At 53.1% G+C, this 14,965-nt stretch overlaps 2 protein-coding genes across 2 annotated transcripts; both read right to left on the bottom strand.

Annotated features, from left to right (window-relative positions):
- Positions 1-234: 234 nt before the first annotated feature.
- On the bottom strand, positions 235-1,194 carry NCLIV_017230 (hypothetical protein; the record flags this gene model as incomplete). The annotated part of the gene is made up of 1 exon (XM_003881915.1): positions 235-1,194. One exon carries the CDS (start codon positions 1,192-1,194, stop codon positions 235-237), a length of 960 nt encoding a protein of 319 aa, XP_003881964.1.
- A 10,584-nt stretch (positions 1,195-11,778) lies between these two features.
- Positions 11,779-13,529, bottom strand: NCLIV_017220 (hypothetical protein; the record flags this gene model as incomplete). The annotated part of the gene is made up of 2 exons (XM_003881914.1): positions 11,779-12,924; positions 13,146-13,529. The coding sequence occupies 2 exons, from the start codon at positions 13,527-13,529 to the stop codon at positions 11,779-11,781; spliced, it is 1,530 nt and encodes a 509-aa protein (XP_003881963.1).
- Between the last annotated feature and the right edge of the window lie 1,436 nt (positions 13,530-14,965).

Here is a 14,965-nt window from a genome sequence, read left to right as displayed (position 1 = left end):
TGTCCTACAGAACTGGCATTCTCTGCTGCGTGACCAGTTGCCAGGAGGAGAAAAATCAGCCCAGGCAGTTCATAACATGGGGTTGTGCTGTCGAGTCGCTATTGTCGCCAGTGATTTGTCAGTCTCATCAAGCGCGCCGCAGATCTGTTCTTCTGTAACGCTGATGCTGCTTAAAGACCAGACGTACTCGTGCTCGGCCCGGGTTCCGCTCCGTCTCCCCCGCCGCGTTCTGCTTCAGAGAGAAACGCAACGTTGTTTTCGGTATGGCTTCTGAGGTGGATGGGCTGCGTATGGTCTCCCAGTAAGTTGCACATGGCGCGTGGTCGGACCAGGCAGCAAGCCCCCTGCAGCAGACTTACCACTCGTGCGTTGGCTCAAATTGGCGCAGGAAGGACGTGTACGCCACGATTTCTGCGCATCATTGTCCTCGACGATAATACCATATCGCTGGAAGCGATTTCGAGCATTCTCAGAGCCTCTCAGAGTCTCGCCGTCACCTGTCCGTCTTCGGTGCGGTCGCTTAGCGGTGTGAGGATCCTTAAGCATTTCCGCTTTCTGTTGCTTAAGTGATCTCATTCTTTCACGGAGGGAGGCGTATATCGCGGTCGCCTCGGCGGATTTAGCTTTGAGTTGTGCCAGTCGAGCCTCCCATTTTTCCGAGACACGGGCAGCACGAACTCGTTCCCGTTCAGACATTTCCCCCGAGGAATCTTGTGAGCGTTTCTCTTCATGAGACCGCACCATCTTCCGAAGACAAGAGTCCCGTTTCAAAGCCAGTGCTACTTCTCGCCTTAGTCGAGCCATTTTCCGCTGCAATGCCTTCAGGGAACCACTGCCACCTGGCGTAGGTCCAGCCGCAGCAGATGATTGGCTCGTGCTCGCACTTTCCCCTGCCTCGCCCGATGTGGCACGAGTGCTTTCTCCCGGGGTGTAACCTTCACCGCGTCCAGTATATTTGCTTAAAAACAGACGGTACTGCTTTTCTGTAAGTTTTCCTCTCAAATCCTTTCTCTCTTTGTCCAGCAACTCAATTTTGGAATTGAGGGCGTCTAGACATGCCACCCAGGTATTCAAATCATGTTCCTTCTGTTCATGGTGTTTTTCGTAGCGTTGCTGCAGCTCCGCATCACTGAATGACCGTTTCTGAGAGCATGGGATACCAAACGCGCTATGCCATCGGTGCTGATGTATCATTATCACGTATAAAGTGAATTAATCCACTAAATCTCACGTGGAACGGTCTTGTGATCAATTCTTGGACGAAGTAGCTGAATGAGATTTTCCAGGAACACTACTTACGGCGTTCGCTGTCTCGCTATGCTGGAGAATCAAAACAACTTGTGTAAACTTCGCTTGCCGCACCCCCGACTTGAAGACCGTAAGCCATGGCCTTCACGCCACATGCAGGCCGCTGCTACCCTGCCTACGAATCGCTTCGTCAGTCCTACCACTTACTCCCTTGCAGTGTTTCGTGTATTCGGTGCGAAAGCCTTCCAGCGAAACCCACATCCGTGCGCAATTTCGAAAAATAGCTCGTTCTGAGAACCGAAACGCAACAAGGTCCTTGAGTTGATTCTCAATGCCGTTTAATCTCTGCATAATCGCTTCTGCAGAGGGGCTGGCTTCGGCAAGCCTCCGCACCCGTTCCCCTTCGGTATTCGGAACCTCTGACACTGAACTCGGCGGGGTAACACCCCGGCGAGCCCCTGGTGGACCTCGTACGGGACTCGGACCGGCTTCCGTCGCGTCGAGGCCCTGTAAAAAAGTAGAAACGACATATTGGAGTGAAAAGACGATAAGATGTACCGTTGTCGTGTGTGCCGACACACCTGATGCCATAGGTGCCCTGACGCCCATGGCATAGATAAATGCCACTGATAAAAATAGAACAAAGCGTTCCATGATTTTGTGAGAGCGGCAGGGCGCGCGGGAGGATTACGAGGAAGTCCCCTGGTCCGGATGACTCTAAATCAAGTGCAACGAAACGGCAAATTGATACGCATCTTCCCTTGGGACAACTCTCGCGTCTCCTAGTTGGACGTTTGTTAGTTTTATTCTCGTTTCTATTAGACAGCGATCGCAACAAGAGCCGCTATCTTTCGAGTCTACAGGACCGTGGCTTCGAACGCAAACGGCTGTCGGTCAGCGCCCACTATACAAAGACAGCACACTGTCATGGCAAAGGCAGCGTACTCAGACAACCTGTATCGAGAAAAGACGATGGGCTCGTCATTCTGTCACGACAGTCACAGCTCAAAAAGGAACATCTTCAGAAGAGGAACCAATATATCGCTGCCCCACGGTGTTGGCGCCGTGTGATTTTTCTTGACGGCGCCCATCGAGAACCGCCGTCACACCGAGTGGTGGAGTTAGAGACGGAAAAGGGCTGGTATGAGACTCAGCCTTATCCCGGCGTTACTGCGTCATGGCTGGGAACAGCTAGGTCGGCCCCGGTGACAACCTGCTACAACGTCCGTTCGAATAAATGACCACACGAGCGATAACGCCAGTGTTTGTGTTTGGCTGTTGCCACGTACACGAAAGAAGAATTCCTGACTGTCGCGAATAGGAATTCACTTCTGTAATCCGCGCTGAGCAGGTACTTGCTGGATGGGTAGATATCGCGGTAAACGGGTACCGAGTAAACAGTGGCCTGTGTGGGGTGGGCAATACAAGAGCCCGTCAGCCTCAAAGGAGTGGAGACGCGGTCGTGACTCTGCGCGCAAATGCTGTTGAGATTGTCTCCCCGTGTGAAACTCGCTACCTGTACAGACAAAAATGCTCGCTCATGAGCGCCTAAACGCCTACCTATGCCAAACGAAGTTTGGTCCATTCTGGTTCCAACATTCAGTCGTTCGAGTCGTGGAACCTGTGGCTTTTTGCAGTCTCTGTCCAGACCAGGTGCACGACTCCATTGAGTCAGCCGAGACTGATAGACAACCTTGACTGGTGTCTCGCGGCGCCTGAATCGGAAGCAAATGATTTCTTAGCGTGCTGAGCCACTAGTTTCCTTTTATCTGAGTAAATGTCTGTTCCTGTTACGCGTGCCTACGTTCTACTACCACCTTCCTACACTGCCTGCACCGCGCAAAAAGAATCCGTTTGACAAATGTGTCGGTTCCACACAAATACTGTCACCTTTAGAGGTAACCATCTGTGACAGGACGCACTGCAGTGACACAAGAACCACTGGTTGTATAGTTTCCTGAGCTATTGAAGAGGGGACGAGCTCTGTGTGTGCCGGCAGGGGTAGGCATATTCACGGGAGGCCTGATACGGTACGATGATGCTGTCACAGACCGGCGCAGGACTCGTGTGGGAATCCGGAAACGGAGCTCCTCCTGAACTACTGTGGACTCCACTGTATCTCTGCAAGGTTCAGCAACAAATGAAAAAGAAGCAAAAAGGAGCAACTTACCTAGAAGTACAGAAGAAGGCAGGACAGCTCACGCACGCATTTCGAAGCAGCACGGTAGTCAACTGGTTGTTCCATCCGCGTTGAACGGCAGAGAAAGAGAACGAGGTTCCAGGGCCGACAATGAAGGCACAGCAGACATCCAGAGCAGGAGTCCAAGAGAAGTGACGGGTAACCTAATACCGGAGGCCACGACAGGTGTAGCTCGCAGTGGATCGAACGCGCAAACAGCGACAGCAACTGCCGCAGTGGGCCACGAAAGTGCGGAAGGCACCAGAACGTGATCTGGTTGAGAGTTGTTATGAACAGTCTTCCACTTTGCCGGAACGCCTCGAACAACAAGAAACTTGACAGGAAACTGTCCTGACTCTACGCAGAGGGGTATGCACGTCGTTTCATTCTAACACGTAACAAACACGGAGTTGTGGTGCGAATCCACCTCTCTGTTGCATGTATCTCTGGCGTGAGCAGGAGCGGTATTCACTCGCAAGTTGTGTTAGTGCAGAACAAACATGAGAGGGTCAATAAACCGGGTGCACGCCTGACGGTGGTACAGAAACCCCAACGAACGCGACGAAACTAGCGGGCAGACGGCTCTTCTTATGGAAAAAGCCTTAAAGGATCCGTGTTTCCGTTTCTGGACTCTACCTAATTTGGTCACTTTCGTTTCCTGATTTGCTCTTTCAGTTATGGAGATCCTTTCCAGAGCAGGGCAATCTTCGCTGAAACTCAATGTCCTTCAAGCGGGCCTTTCGCGGTAGTTGCGGGCCCATTTACCAAACCTTGCAATGGCGCTGTTGTCCCTACGCGTGGCAGCGCCTCCGTCAAATTGTGCACGGAGCGACCGCGTCCCAACAGCGAGGTTCCATGGTGCATGAGGGGTCTCTACAAGCTACCGTGTGAACTAGCAAGGGCGCATGGTCCACAAACGACTTCAGTCCTCGGCTACGAGAACACAGCGCGCGTTCGAGGCTTCGCGAGGTCAACGCGTCATCCGCTGGCATTAGGTTGCGCTCGGGGGTTTTGAGCATTCGGCTGGTCGCATAGGGTGGGCTGCCTCATCTGTTTTCGCCCTCCCAAACATGTAAGCCCTTCCGGTCCCTTCAGGGTTTCGACCATGCCCCTGTCATTTGTGGTTGAGTAGGCGGCAGACCGCGTTAATTCTCGTTGGCTGCCGGCTCAGAAAGGTGTGGCAGCTTTCCTTTCTGGAGCCGTATATCGCACGAATGTAAGGATTACAGCCACCGGAATAGAGGGGCTGGTGTACGTCAAGGAGTGCAGCAGCACATAAGAAGTACCCTTTCTTTTCACGATGTCATTCGATTATCGAAATATATCCGATCATTTTCTGGCCAGCACATTGGACAAGTGATCTTTATAGATGAGCCTTAGAAAAGAGACCCATGTCTGCGTAGCACTGAGACGGGTGACTCAAAGCCTGTCGTAAGGTTACCCAAAGTGTCCGACCAGGCATATGCAGACCAACAGTACAAAACGGAAGAGAGAAAAACCGAACAGTGTTGGCAGCTTGGGGGAGACGAGGCGTTGAACTCGACCCCGGGGGCTCTCCAGATGGTGAGGGGCGTCGTGGTCTAGTTGCAGAGCACCCGTTCAGAGTGCATCAACTTGCACAAAACGCATGTGGCGACTAAACGAAGCATCGCGAAAGGAAACAACACAGAGGAGAAACGGACCAATACTAGACCGACTGGGCGCGGGGCATGCGGCAGCCTGCATCAGAAATACATGCCGACGCTCAACACGGCGCCAACAGGAGAGGAGGAAACGGAAGGAAGACGATGCGAGCCACGAATTGGACCACTCTTGATGTGGTTGCGCCAATGCCATCCTGTAGGAGCGGAAACGAAGAAGAAAAGAAGACAAAGAGGGAACAAAATCTACAGGTCGAAGAGGGACAAGAAGAAGACCAAGGGAGGCCACGTATACTCATATATCATTGTTGCTCTGTTTAGACATATATATATATATATATATATATATATATATATATATATGGGTATTACGAAGAAGAGTTTGAGTGCAAACCCTCTCCCCCCCCCCTGTTCAGGCACATACGTGGAGTATGTCAAAGGCACCGAAAATGCCGTGCTGTCGCCTCTGTCGCTCCACCTGAAAACGGTGGCGTGCCTTCTCCACGAAAGAGAAACACCGGGGGCGTTTTTTTCCGTTTTCCGTTATTGATCATGCTTGTTGCACGGTGAATACCGCGAAGCGGGGAACCATACATTTGAGCGTGTCCGTCGTGCCCAGTGCTTTTTATCTAACAGGTATTTGAGACTTCCCCTCGTAGCCGGCCCATTTAGGGCATCCCGACTTGCCTGCACCAAAGTGACCATCATAGATGTGTACCACTATTTCAGAGAGCAAATATGCCCGGATGCGGGAAAGTGTGTTCGTGTACAAACGGAGGTTGACGCGGCTGTCTCTGCTCTCCAACAAAAAGTCGCACCGGCAGTGTGGACGTGCATGGTAAAAAGCAGAATTTCCACTACCGGGCATTCTCAAGTCTAGATCGTTGAGACGGAGCCAGAACCTTTAACGGTGGCAAGACACGCAGGCAAAAGAGCAGGAGACGTTCCATTCTAAACAAAAGCGAACCACGAACTGTCCATCAGCACCCGGGTCACGGCGAGCACGCGAAACAACTAAATACCTCCAGAAACGGTCACCGTTGAGTCTCCAGCAGCTGTCCCTGTCTCTTCTTATCCGGCACACGGAACTCGGGCGTGACGACGAAGCATGCTGTGAAACGTCCATTATTAAAGAAGTCTTGTGTCGGTGTCTGCAGTCTGATAGCCGATGTGTGGACACTCGACTTCTCTCTGTTTTAGGTTTCATGCAGGCAGCCAAGCGCCGGCAGAAGGCTGAGGACGCCACACAAAAACGGAACTGTTTTTATCGACTGGGAGGCAATGGTCGGTCTTCGCTTCCTGCGGGACCGATCCGGAAGAGACAAAAGAACGCATTCCCTTGAAGACCACCCTGGATGTTCAAGACGCGAGCAGTGGTTCTGAAAAGTGTACACGTGACGGGTTCCATGCTGGTCTGGATGTCGGCTAGGAGCGTAAGTATTGTGCGCGTCGGTGTCCTCATTTGCCTGACGTCAGGAGCCCCACTGTGTTCGGGGGTGATGTGGTCGCTGGGTACGATTCTTCATCTGCAATTCGGTGTGGTAGTAGGGTGGGCCTCCTACAAATGTGAGGGTGGTTTTTGTGGCAAGACAACTGCAATACCAGTACGTACAGTAGCAGCAGCAGCTCCTTCCCGAACCGAGGAAAATAAAGTGGTTGTGCTACAGATTCTCAGACCCGTGCTCCGGTTGTTCTGGGCACCCCTCGACCTTGTTAAAGGCTGTTTCGTGTTGCTTGTCCGCACGCGTCACCTTCAAGATGACACCCAAGAGGGCCACGTATCGGACATGCAACGATTGTGACACTGTCTTTGCTCTCGTCGCTCTAACAGGTTTCTGATCTGCCCCTTTCCGTTTCTGTTCACATCAACCGTGTGCTTCCAGACCGTCAGCAGCTGATACATCGAGTTATGTCAACTTTCCTGTGAAGCCGTTTACAGTCGCTTGTCTTTGTAAGACTTCGAACAGGATAGATCCGTGTCTACTGAGCGTAAGAACGCGAGTCACTTCGAATTATCATAAAGCTTCAACTACGGACCCCAGGCGTAAGCTACAATGTCTAGCGATGTACGGGTGCATCCCCGAAACACTTAATCTTGGTTGTACCCCGCCCTTGCCACACGAGCACACGATGGCTGAAGGGAAACACAGTCAATATACGCAAGGAAACAAAGGGGACGAACAACATGACTGAAAATGTCGAGGTGGTCTCTGTGCCCGCCCACCTGGCATTGGCACAACTGAAGGCACCATGATCGACGCCCGATTGTAAGTTTGCTCGGCCCAGTTCCCCTTCTCTTACCCATCGACATCGCTTGACGTAAACAGTGAGTGCGTCGTGAATCTTCGGCAGATAGGCGCAAGCAACCGTGAGTAAGCAGTGCGCACTGCTGCTGCTCTGCTCCTCGTCTGCGCGTGCTCTCGAGTAACCCCTAAGGTCTCCCTCGCGGTGCCCAACTGCAGAGCCGCTGCACGGGATCCACAGTTTTCTACGGGTTGTGTAAAACGACACAAAAAGTGCCTTCAAGGGTTCCGTGGTCTCTTGTGTAGCTGTTCTGTCCGATCGTTGCGTTACGTGGTTGAACATCGCGCCAGGGAAATGTGCTCGAGGGGCGCTCGTTATCGGTCTCGATTTTCAGAAGGCGCCACCCGTACGTCCTCCATCACTTTGGTTTTTTCCCGGTCGTTTGATAAGGTAGCCCCCTGCCACCTCTCCACTATCGAGAAGGTTTGCATGCAAACGCGATCCGCATCTGCCAAATAGACGGGCAGAAGCGATTGTTGTTTAAACCGGTCTAGCCGAGTCATCTCATCCTCGTGTCCCCCGGGCCATAACCCCGGCGTCCGACAAAAGACAAAACGTCTGGCCTAAAGAAGAGACAAAACAAAGAGCGTCTCCTGTTCGTCGCTTTTTCGGAATTAAAGGAGCCGCAGCGGCGTGCATCCGCGTGCGAACGCGAAAGGGAGGGAAGGCAAGGCACGTGCTTATTCGCATGCATAACAGACGAACTGAGTCTTTCTTCTCCCCTTCATCGATCCCTAGGCAGCGCAACTGTCCTTGCATAGTATCACAACCTGAAGAGTGTGCCTCTCAGTTGTCCTCTGTTCACACGCTGTGCGTCTACGGCGTCGTACCTACAGACACTGCGTGTGTCAGGCGTCTGCCTTGCACATGTTGTGCTTTGAAGACGTCTTCCTTACACACATTGGCCCCAGGTAGAAACTCCCACAGTTCCCATTTCACACTGTCGACCGACATGCAGGGAACCCTTCGCCACAGCGTCAAGCTAATCGGCTCAAGAAACAACCAGAAAACAGACTCCGGCTTCTTCAGGCGGCAAAAAGGATTCAGAGAGAGGGACATATCAGGAGTCCGTCCGAGTGGCGCACGGTTCCCGCAACTCCCTTGAGCAGCGTCCTTGCCATCTTGACTCGAATGACTATTACAATGAAAAAATGATTCTCAACACGGGCGTGTACGGGGTTTCATACGGGCCGCTACCCTGACTAACTCCGTATTCTGCCTCCTGCCATACACCTTACGACCCACGAAAAAAACCACCGGTAAAACATACAGCAGGACCCACCGTCAGATTGACCGTAAAGAGCGAGGACGCTACCCCATCAAAGTGACGATCTGTTCTAGAAAACGAAATCTATGAATAATCGGTGCCCTATGAGACGGGAAAACACCAAACAGTGCGTCAGCAAGACATTCTTGAGCCCCCAGTGATTGATGCCACGGGGGCGCACAAGGTTGACCCACGCAGCCTATTACGCCCTTTTCGAATTTTTATTCTCTGTTGTGCGTGCCAGCGCCTTACAGCCCCTCTACGAGTCCTTCTCCCACGACGTTGTGGAACGCTGTGGTTTGAAGGGTATTGCCCTTCCCTGCAGGTAGGAGGACAGCTGAGACGGAAACGGAGAACTTGCTGGGGGATGTCCTATGAACGATGGTACCAGCGACAGCACGCCACTCCCGCCGCTTAAAGGCCCTACGTGACTGGACGTGGTCTGGAAGGCGGTAGGAACGATACCGGCAGGCGTTAGGCTGGACGGTGACGACGTCAGGCGCCAAGCACCAGCGTGGTGGTGAGGGGAAGAGCCTTCTTCCTTGCTCCTTCTAGGTCTTCTCACATGTCGTGTCTGAGGATGCCTTCCTGATGAAGGAGAAGTGCTGGAACTCGGAGGGCTGCTGGAGCTCGGAGGCCTCGAAGATCCTTGACGGGTGGTGGTTGCTCGGCCACCAGACGACATGCGAATTCCACGTTCTTGTCCTGGTTTCTGTCGTCGTCTTGGTTTCTTCGTTTTATGCAGTCCCGTCTGCCGAGCAGTGAGACTGGGGGAAGAACCTCCACTAGACTTCGTCGTCTCAGTATCACTCTTTTGGGCCAATGGTACTAAGCCACCTTCACCTGTAGCACAAACGGACCGCCGGTGTGCCTGTACATCGGCATCGTGTAGCATTAGTGGTGAGTTTCTTTCGTTCGCTGCTCGAAGCACCTTCACTACTTGTGCCCTCGTGACCCCTTCTAATCCCTCAATCATATCTCCCGCAAGCACCACGCACCGGAGCAACCTTTTAATGCAACAGACACTGTACCCTCCGTCTCTAGTCCCATGCACAAGCAAAACGAAGCATACCGGAATCTAGCAGCACTCTAATAGGTCCATACGATTCGGGAAACCCTTTCTCTTTCCCGTACGTTCGTACTGCTGTGTACAGTCCGGCTTAGCTATCATTCAACGCTGAACCCAGTTACTAACCACCATGGACTGGAATGCTCCTATATGATATGGCGAAACAGCACCTTCATGGGAAACAGATGCCCTTTCCGGCTGCTCTGGTGCAGTGGACTGAGAATGAGGCGGTTGTGGCATGCCGGCTCGCTTGGCAGCAGACGGGCCTCCACGAGAGGGCAGCGGTGTCGGACGCTTCATCCGCAGGCGCGAACTGGGGGAAACAGAATATGAAAAGTTGTCACCGGGTCCAGACGAAGTCGCGCCGCCTGTTGGATCGCTGCGTGGGAGAGAAGTACTCGATGAGTGCTGCGGCGTCACCGGTAGTGTGGTAGGGCTCGCGTCTGCAGGGGCGCCTGGAATCAAGAAAGGATGTGCTCGCATCAAGGGTGGGAATGTAGTCGCCTCTTCTGGAGTTCCTGCCTTGTCAATGTCAGCCGCAGGAACGGCCGATTCAGGTCCCTCAGTCGTTACAGGCAGCGGTCGGCTCTTCGCGGCGGGAGCCCCTGCAGCTTCACCGGGAGACCCCCCTGGCAACGCTGCCGTGAGACTCTCTGCAGACGAAGGTGAAGCGGCTGAGCAAGTACATCCACCGAAAGGAGTCACAAACGCAAGACACAAGACCCTGAAGTAACGCTGCGCTTGGAGTCATTTGTGGCATTTCCTGGCCACCGACAGCGCTAGCACTCCTAATCCCCTAGTTCTCAAAGGGTAAACGCTTTGCAGCCAGACACGTATTCCCCGGTGTGTACAAGACTATAGGCGGGTACCCCAATCACCGAGTAGACAGTGCCCCAACATTGATGTGAGAGATACACTTCCATCTCTCGCCGGCTCGAATCAATTCAACAACCTCAGCTACTTCCGTCAGTTGAGGGGTTCTCTTGGCAGGTGGCTGGCTGGTGGCACTGCAATGCTGCACCAGCAAACTGACCCGCGGCAGAAGCAGCAGAAGCGGCAGAAGCAGCAGAAGCGGTAGAAGCAGCAGAGGCTGGCTGCTTCGCAGCAGCTCCGCCAACATCCTCTTGAACCGGACACGTAGAGTGGCCTTCAGCATGTCATGCAGAAACGTCGGAGCGTCAGGTACAGATTGATGCAAGACCGATACAAAACACGGCTGCACATTCCACACGGAATATGCAACTCCACGCAAAACTCTTGGTCCTCGCCTCAAATCCTGTCTGTCAGAATTCTACGTTGACCGACGACAGGAATCAGACGTACAGTGTCATCGCGACGGTCTCGATTCGACCGTTAGCACCACTATTCCCGAACTCGATCCTATTCCTGACGGGTTACCGCTGTGTAAGCCCGGACCTCGCCCCCATACTAAGACTGCTGACCTTGGTCGGAAGGACCTGAACGAGACTGCTTCGCGCAATGTCTCGTGCCAGGTCCGGCAGTCGGCGCCGTCATGCTAACACCAGATGTTCCTTCGCCCGGTGAATCTGGGAAAGGGGTTGTCGATGCGCCTGAAGCAAAGGAACACGGACATGTTGCCAATACGGCGCGCTATGATTACAAACCACGCGTGAGTTGGATGCGTCTCTGTACCGGCCCATATTCTAGAGTGCTATTCCACGGAGCCCCCGTTAAGGTTTTGTTCACACGCAGAAAACTAGCGACACTCACGAGTAACGGGCATTCATTCGTACGCGAGTCACCGGCGTTTCCCGCGAGCGCTACTGACGCTCATTCCAGTGGCAAATAGAGACATCGCCCGTGGGCACCGCGGTCCCCCGGGCGCCGAGCTGCAACGCGGAACACGACTGTTTTCTGATTGGCGATTCCACTTAACACTCAGCTATCTGACCCGAACACGGAAGCCACATACGTCTTCCACAGCTGCGTCTCTCAGGTAATGAAGGCAACTTTGTCCTACAGAACTGGCATTCTCTGCGGCGTGACCAGTTGCCAGGAGGAGAAAAATCAGCCCAGGCAGTTCATAACACGGGGTTGTGCCGTCGAGTCGCTATTGTCGCCAGTGACTTGTCAGTCTCATCAAGCGCGCCGCAGATCTGTTCTCCTGTAACGCTGAGGCTGCATTAAGACCAGACGTACTCGTGCTCGGCCCAGGTTCCGCACCGCCTCCCCCGCCGCGTTCAGCTTCACTAGAAACGGCAGGTTTTCGTGGTTTTCGGCGTGGTTTCTGGTATCGTTGTTGCATGTATGGGCGCGCAGAAAGAAGCACATGGTGCTTGGCCGGACCTGGCTGCAAGCCCGCTGCAGCAGACTGACCACTCGTTCGCTGGCTCCAAAAGGCGCAGGAAGGACGTGTACGCCACGGCGTCTGCGCATCACTTTCCTCGACGACAATGTCAAAACGAGCGAAGCGATTACGAGCATTCCAGGAGCCTTTCAGAGGCGTCCCGGTACCGGTTCCTTTCGTACCAGATTGCGATCCAGTTTTCTGTTTCTTAACTATAGCCCGTCTCCGTTGGTGAAGTGACCTCACTCTCGCGCGGAGGGCGGCGTATACCTTCTCCGCCCCGCTGGATCTTGCTTTGAGTTCTGCCAGTTCGGTCTGCCATTTTTCAAAGTCACAGGCGGCATCAACGCGTTCGTTTTCAAGCATTTCCGCCGTGGGACCTTGTGGACGTTGCGCTTCATGAGTCCGCAGGAAGTTGCGCCAGTACCGCCGCTTTTTTAAGGCCTGTGCTGCTTCCTGTCTAGCTAGAGGTATTTCCCGCTGCAATGCCTCCAGGGAATCACTTCCACCTGGCGTAGATCCTGCCACATCAGAAGATTGGCTCGTGCTTGCTGATTCATCTGCCTCGCCCGATAATGCACGAGTGCTTTCTCCACCGGAGTCACCTTCACCGCGACCAGCCAACTTGACTAGGAACCGAACGTACTGCTCTTCTGTAAGCTTGTTTTCCAGATCCTTTCTCTCATTGTCCAGCAACTTAATTCGGAAATTGAGGGCATCTAGACATGCCGCCCAGGCATTCAAATCACGTTCCTTCTCTTCACGTTGTTGTTTGTAGCGTTGTTTCAGCACCTCACGAGCCAACGGGACCTGACACGATGGGATACCACACGCGCTATGACAACGGCGCTGAAACAATAGCAATGTACCATTATGATCTCGGAAGCGAATTAATCCCATAAGTATCATGTGGAATGGTTGTGCGCGCAACCCTCGACGAAGTAGCCGAATGAGAGTTTCCAGGAAGCATGACCTATGGCCTTCGCTGTGTCGTTGCTGGAGAAGCAAACAACTAGTTTAGTCTTCTCTTGGCGCACCCCCAACTTGACCTCTCTAAACCATGTATTTCACGCTACCTACAGGCCGCCGCCGACTTGTCTTCGAAGCGTTTCGCCAGTCGTGCCGCTTACTCTGTCCTTCCGCTTCAAGTGTTGTGTACAGAACGCGTCTTCTGAAAACCACATCCGTGCGAATTGTCGAAAATTACATCGTTCCGCGTATCGAAACGCAACAAGGTCCTTGAGTTGCTTCTCAATCTGAATCATTCGATCCGTGATCTCTTCTGCACTGGGGCTGGCCTCGGCAAGCCTCCGCACCCGTTCCCCCTCGGTATTCGAAACCTCTGACACTGAACTCGGCGGGGTAACACCCCGGCGAGCCCCTGGTGGACCTCGTACGGGACTCGGACCGGCTTCCGTCGCGTCGAGGCCCTGTAAAAAAGTAGAAACGACATATTGGAGTGAAAAGACGATAAGATGTACCGTTGTCGTGTGTGCCGACACACCTGATGCCATAGGTGCCCTGACGCCCATGGCATAGATAAATGCCACTGATAAAAATAGAACAAAGCGTTCCATGATTTTGTGAGAGCGGCAGGGCGCGCGGGAGGATTACGAGGAAGTCCCCTGGTCCGGATGACTCTAAATCAAGTGCAACGAAACGGCAAATTAAAACGCATCTTCCCTTGGGACAACTCTCGCGTCTCCTAGTTGGACGTTTGTTAGTTTTATTCTCGTTTCTATTAGACAGCGATCGCAACAAGAGCCGCTATCTTTCGAGTCTACAGGACCGTGGCTTCGAACGCAAACGGCTGTCGGTCAGCGCCCACTATACAAAGACAGCACACTGTCATGGCAAAGGCAGCGTACTCAGACAACCTGTATCGAGAAAAGACGATGGGCTCGTCATTCTGTCACGACAGTCACAGCTCAAAAAGGAACATCTTCAGAAGAGGAACCAATATATCGCTGCCCCACGGTGTTAGCGCCGTCTGATTTTTCTTGACGGCGCCCATCGAGAACCGCCGTCACACCGAGTGGTGGAGTTAGAGACGGAAAACGGCTGGTATGAGACTCAGCCTTATCCCGGCGTTACTGCGTCATGGCTGGGAACAGCTAGGTCGGCCCCGGTGACAACCTGCTACAACGTCCGTTCGAATAAATGACCACACGAGCGATAACGCCAGTGTTTGTGTTTGGCTGTTGCCACGTACACGAAAGAAGAATTCCTGACTGTCGCGAATAGGAATTCACTTCTGTAATCCGCGCTGAGCAGGTACTTGCTGGATGGGTAGATATCGCGGTAAACGGGTACCGAGTAAACAGTGGCCTGTGTGGGGTGGGCAATACAAGAGCCCGTCAGCCTCAAAGGAGTGGAGACGCGGTCGTGACTCTGCGCGCAAATGCTGTTGAGATTGTCTCCCCGTGTGAAACTCGCTACCTGTACAGACAAAAATGCTCGCTCATGAGCTCCTAAACGCCTACCTATGCCAAACGAAGTTTGGTCCATTCTGGTTCCAACATTCAGTCGTTCGAGTCGTGGAACCTGTGGCTTTTTGCAGTCTCTGTCCAGACCAGGTGCACGACTCCATTGAGTCAGCCGAGACTGATAGACAACCTTGACTGGTGTCTCGCGGCGCCTGAATCGGAAGCAAATGATTTCTTAGCGTGCTGAGCCACTAGTTTCCTTTTATCTGAGTAAATGTCTGTTCCTGTTACGCGTGCCTACGTTCTACTACCACCTTCCTACACTGCCTGCACCGCGCAAAAAGAATCCGTTTGACAAATGTGTCGGTTCCACACAAATACTGTCACCTTTAGAGGTAACCATCTGTGACAGGACGCACTGCAATGACACAAGAACCACTGGTTGTATAGTTTCCTGAGCTATTGAAGAGGGGACGAGCTCTGTGTGTGCCGGCAGGGGTAGGCATATTCACGGGAGGCCTGAT

The sequence above is a fragment of the Neospora caninum genome, chromosome VI (assembly GCF_000208865.1).
Source record: "Neospora caninum Liverpool complete genome, chromosome VI".
In the NCBI taxonomy this organism is placed as follows: domain Eukaryota; phylum Apicomplexa; class Conoidasida; order Eucoccidiorida; family Sarcocystidae; genus Neospora; species Neospora caninum.
This window is presented reverse-complemented; position numbering and strand designations above follow the sequence as displayed.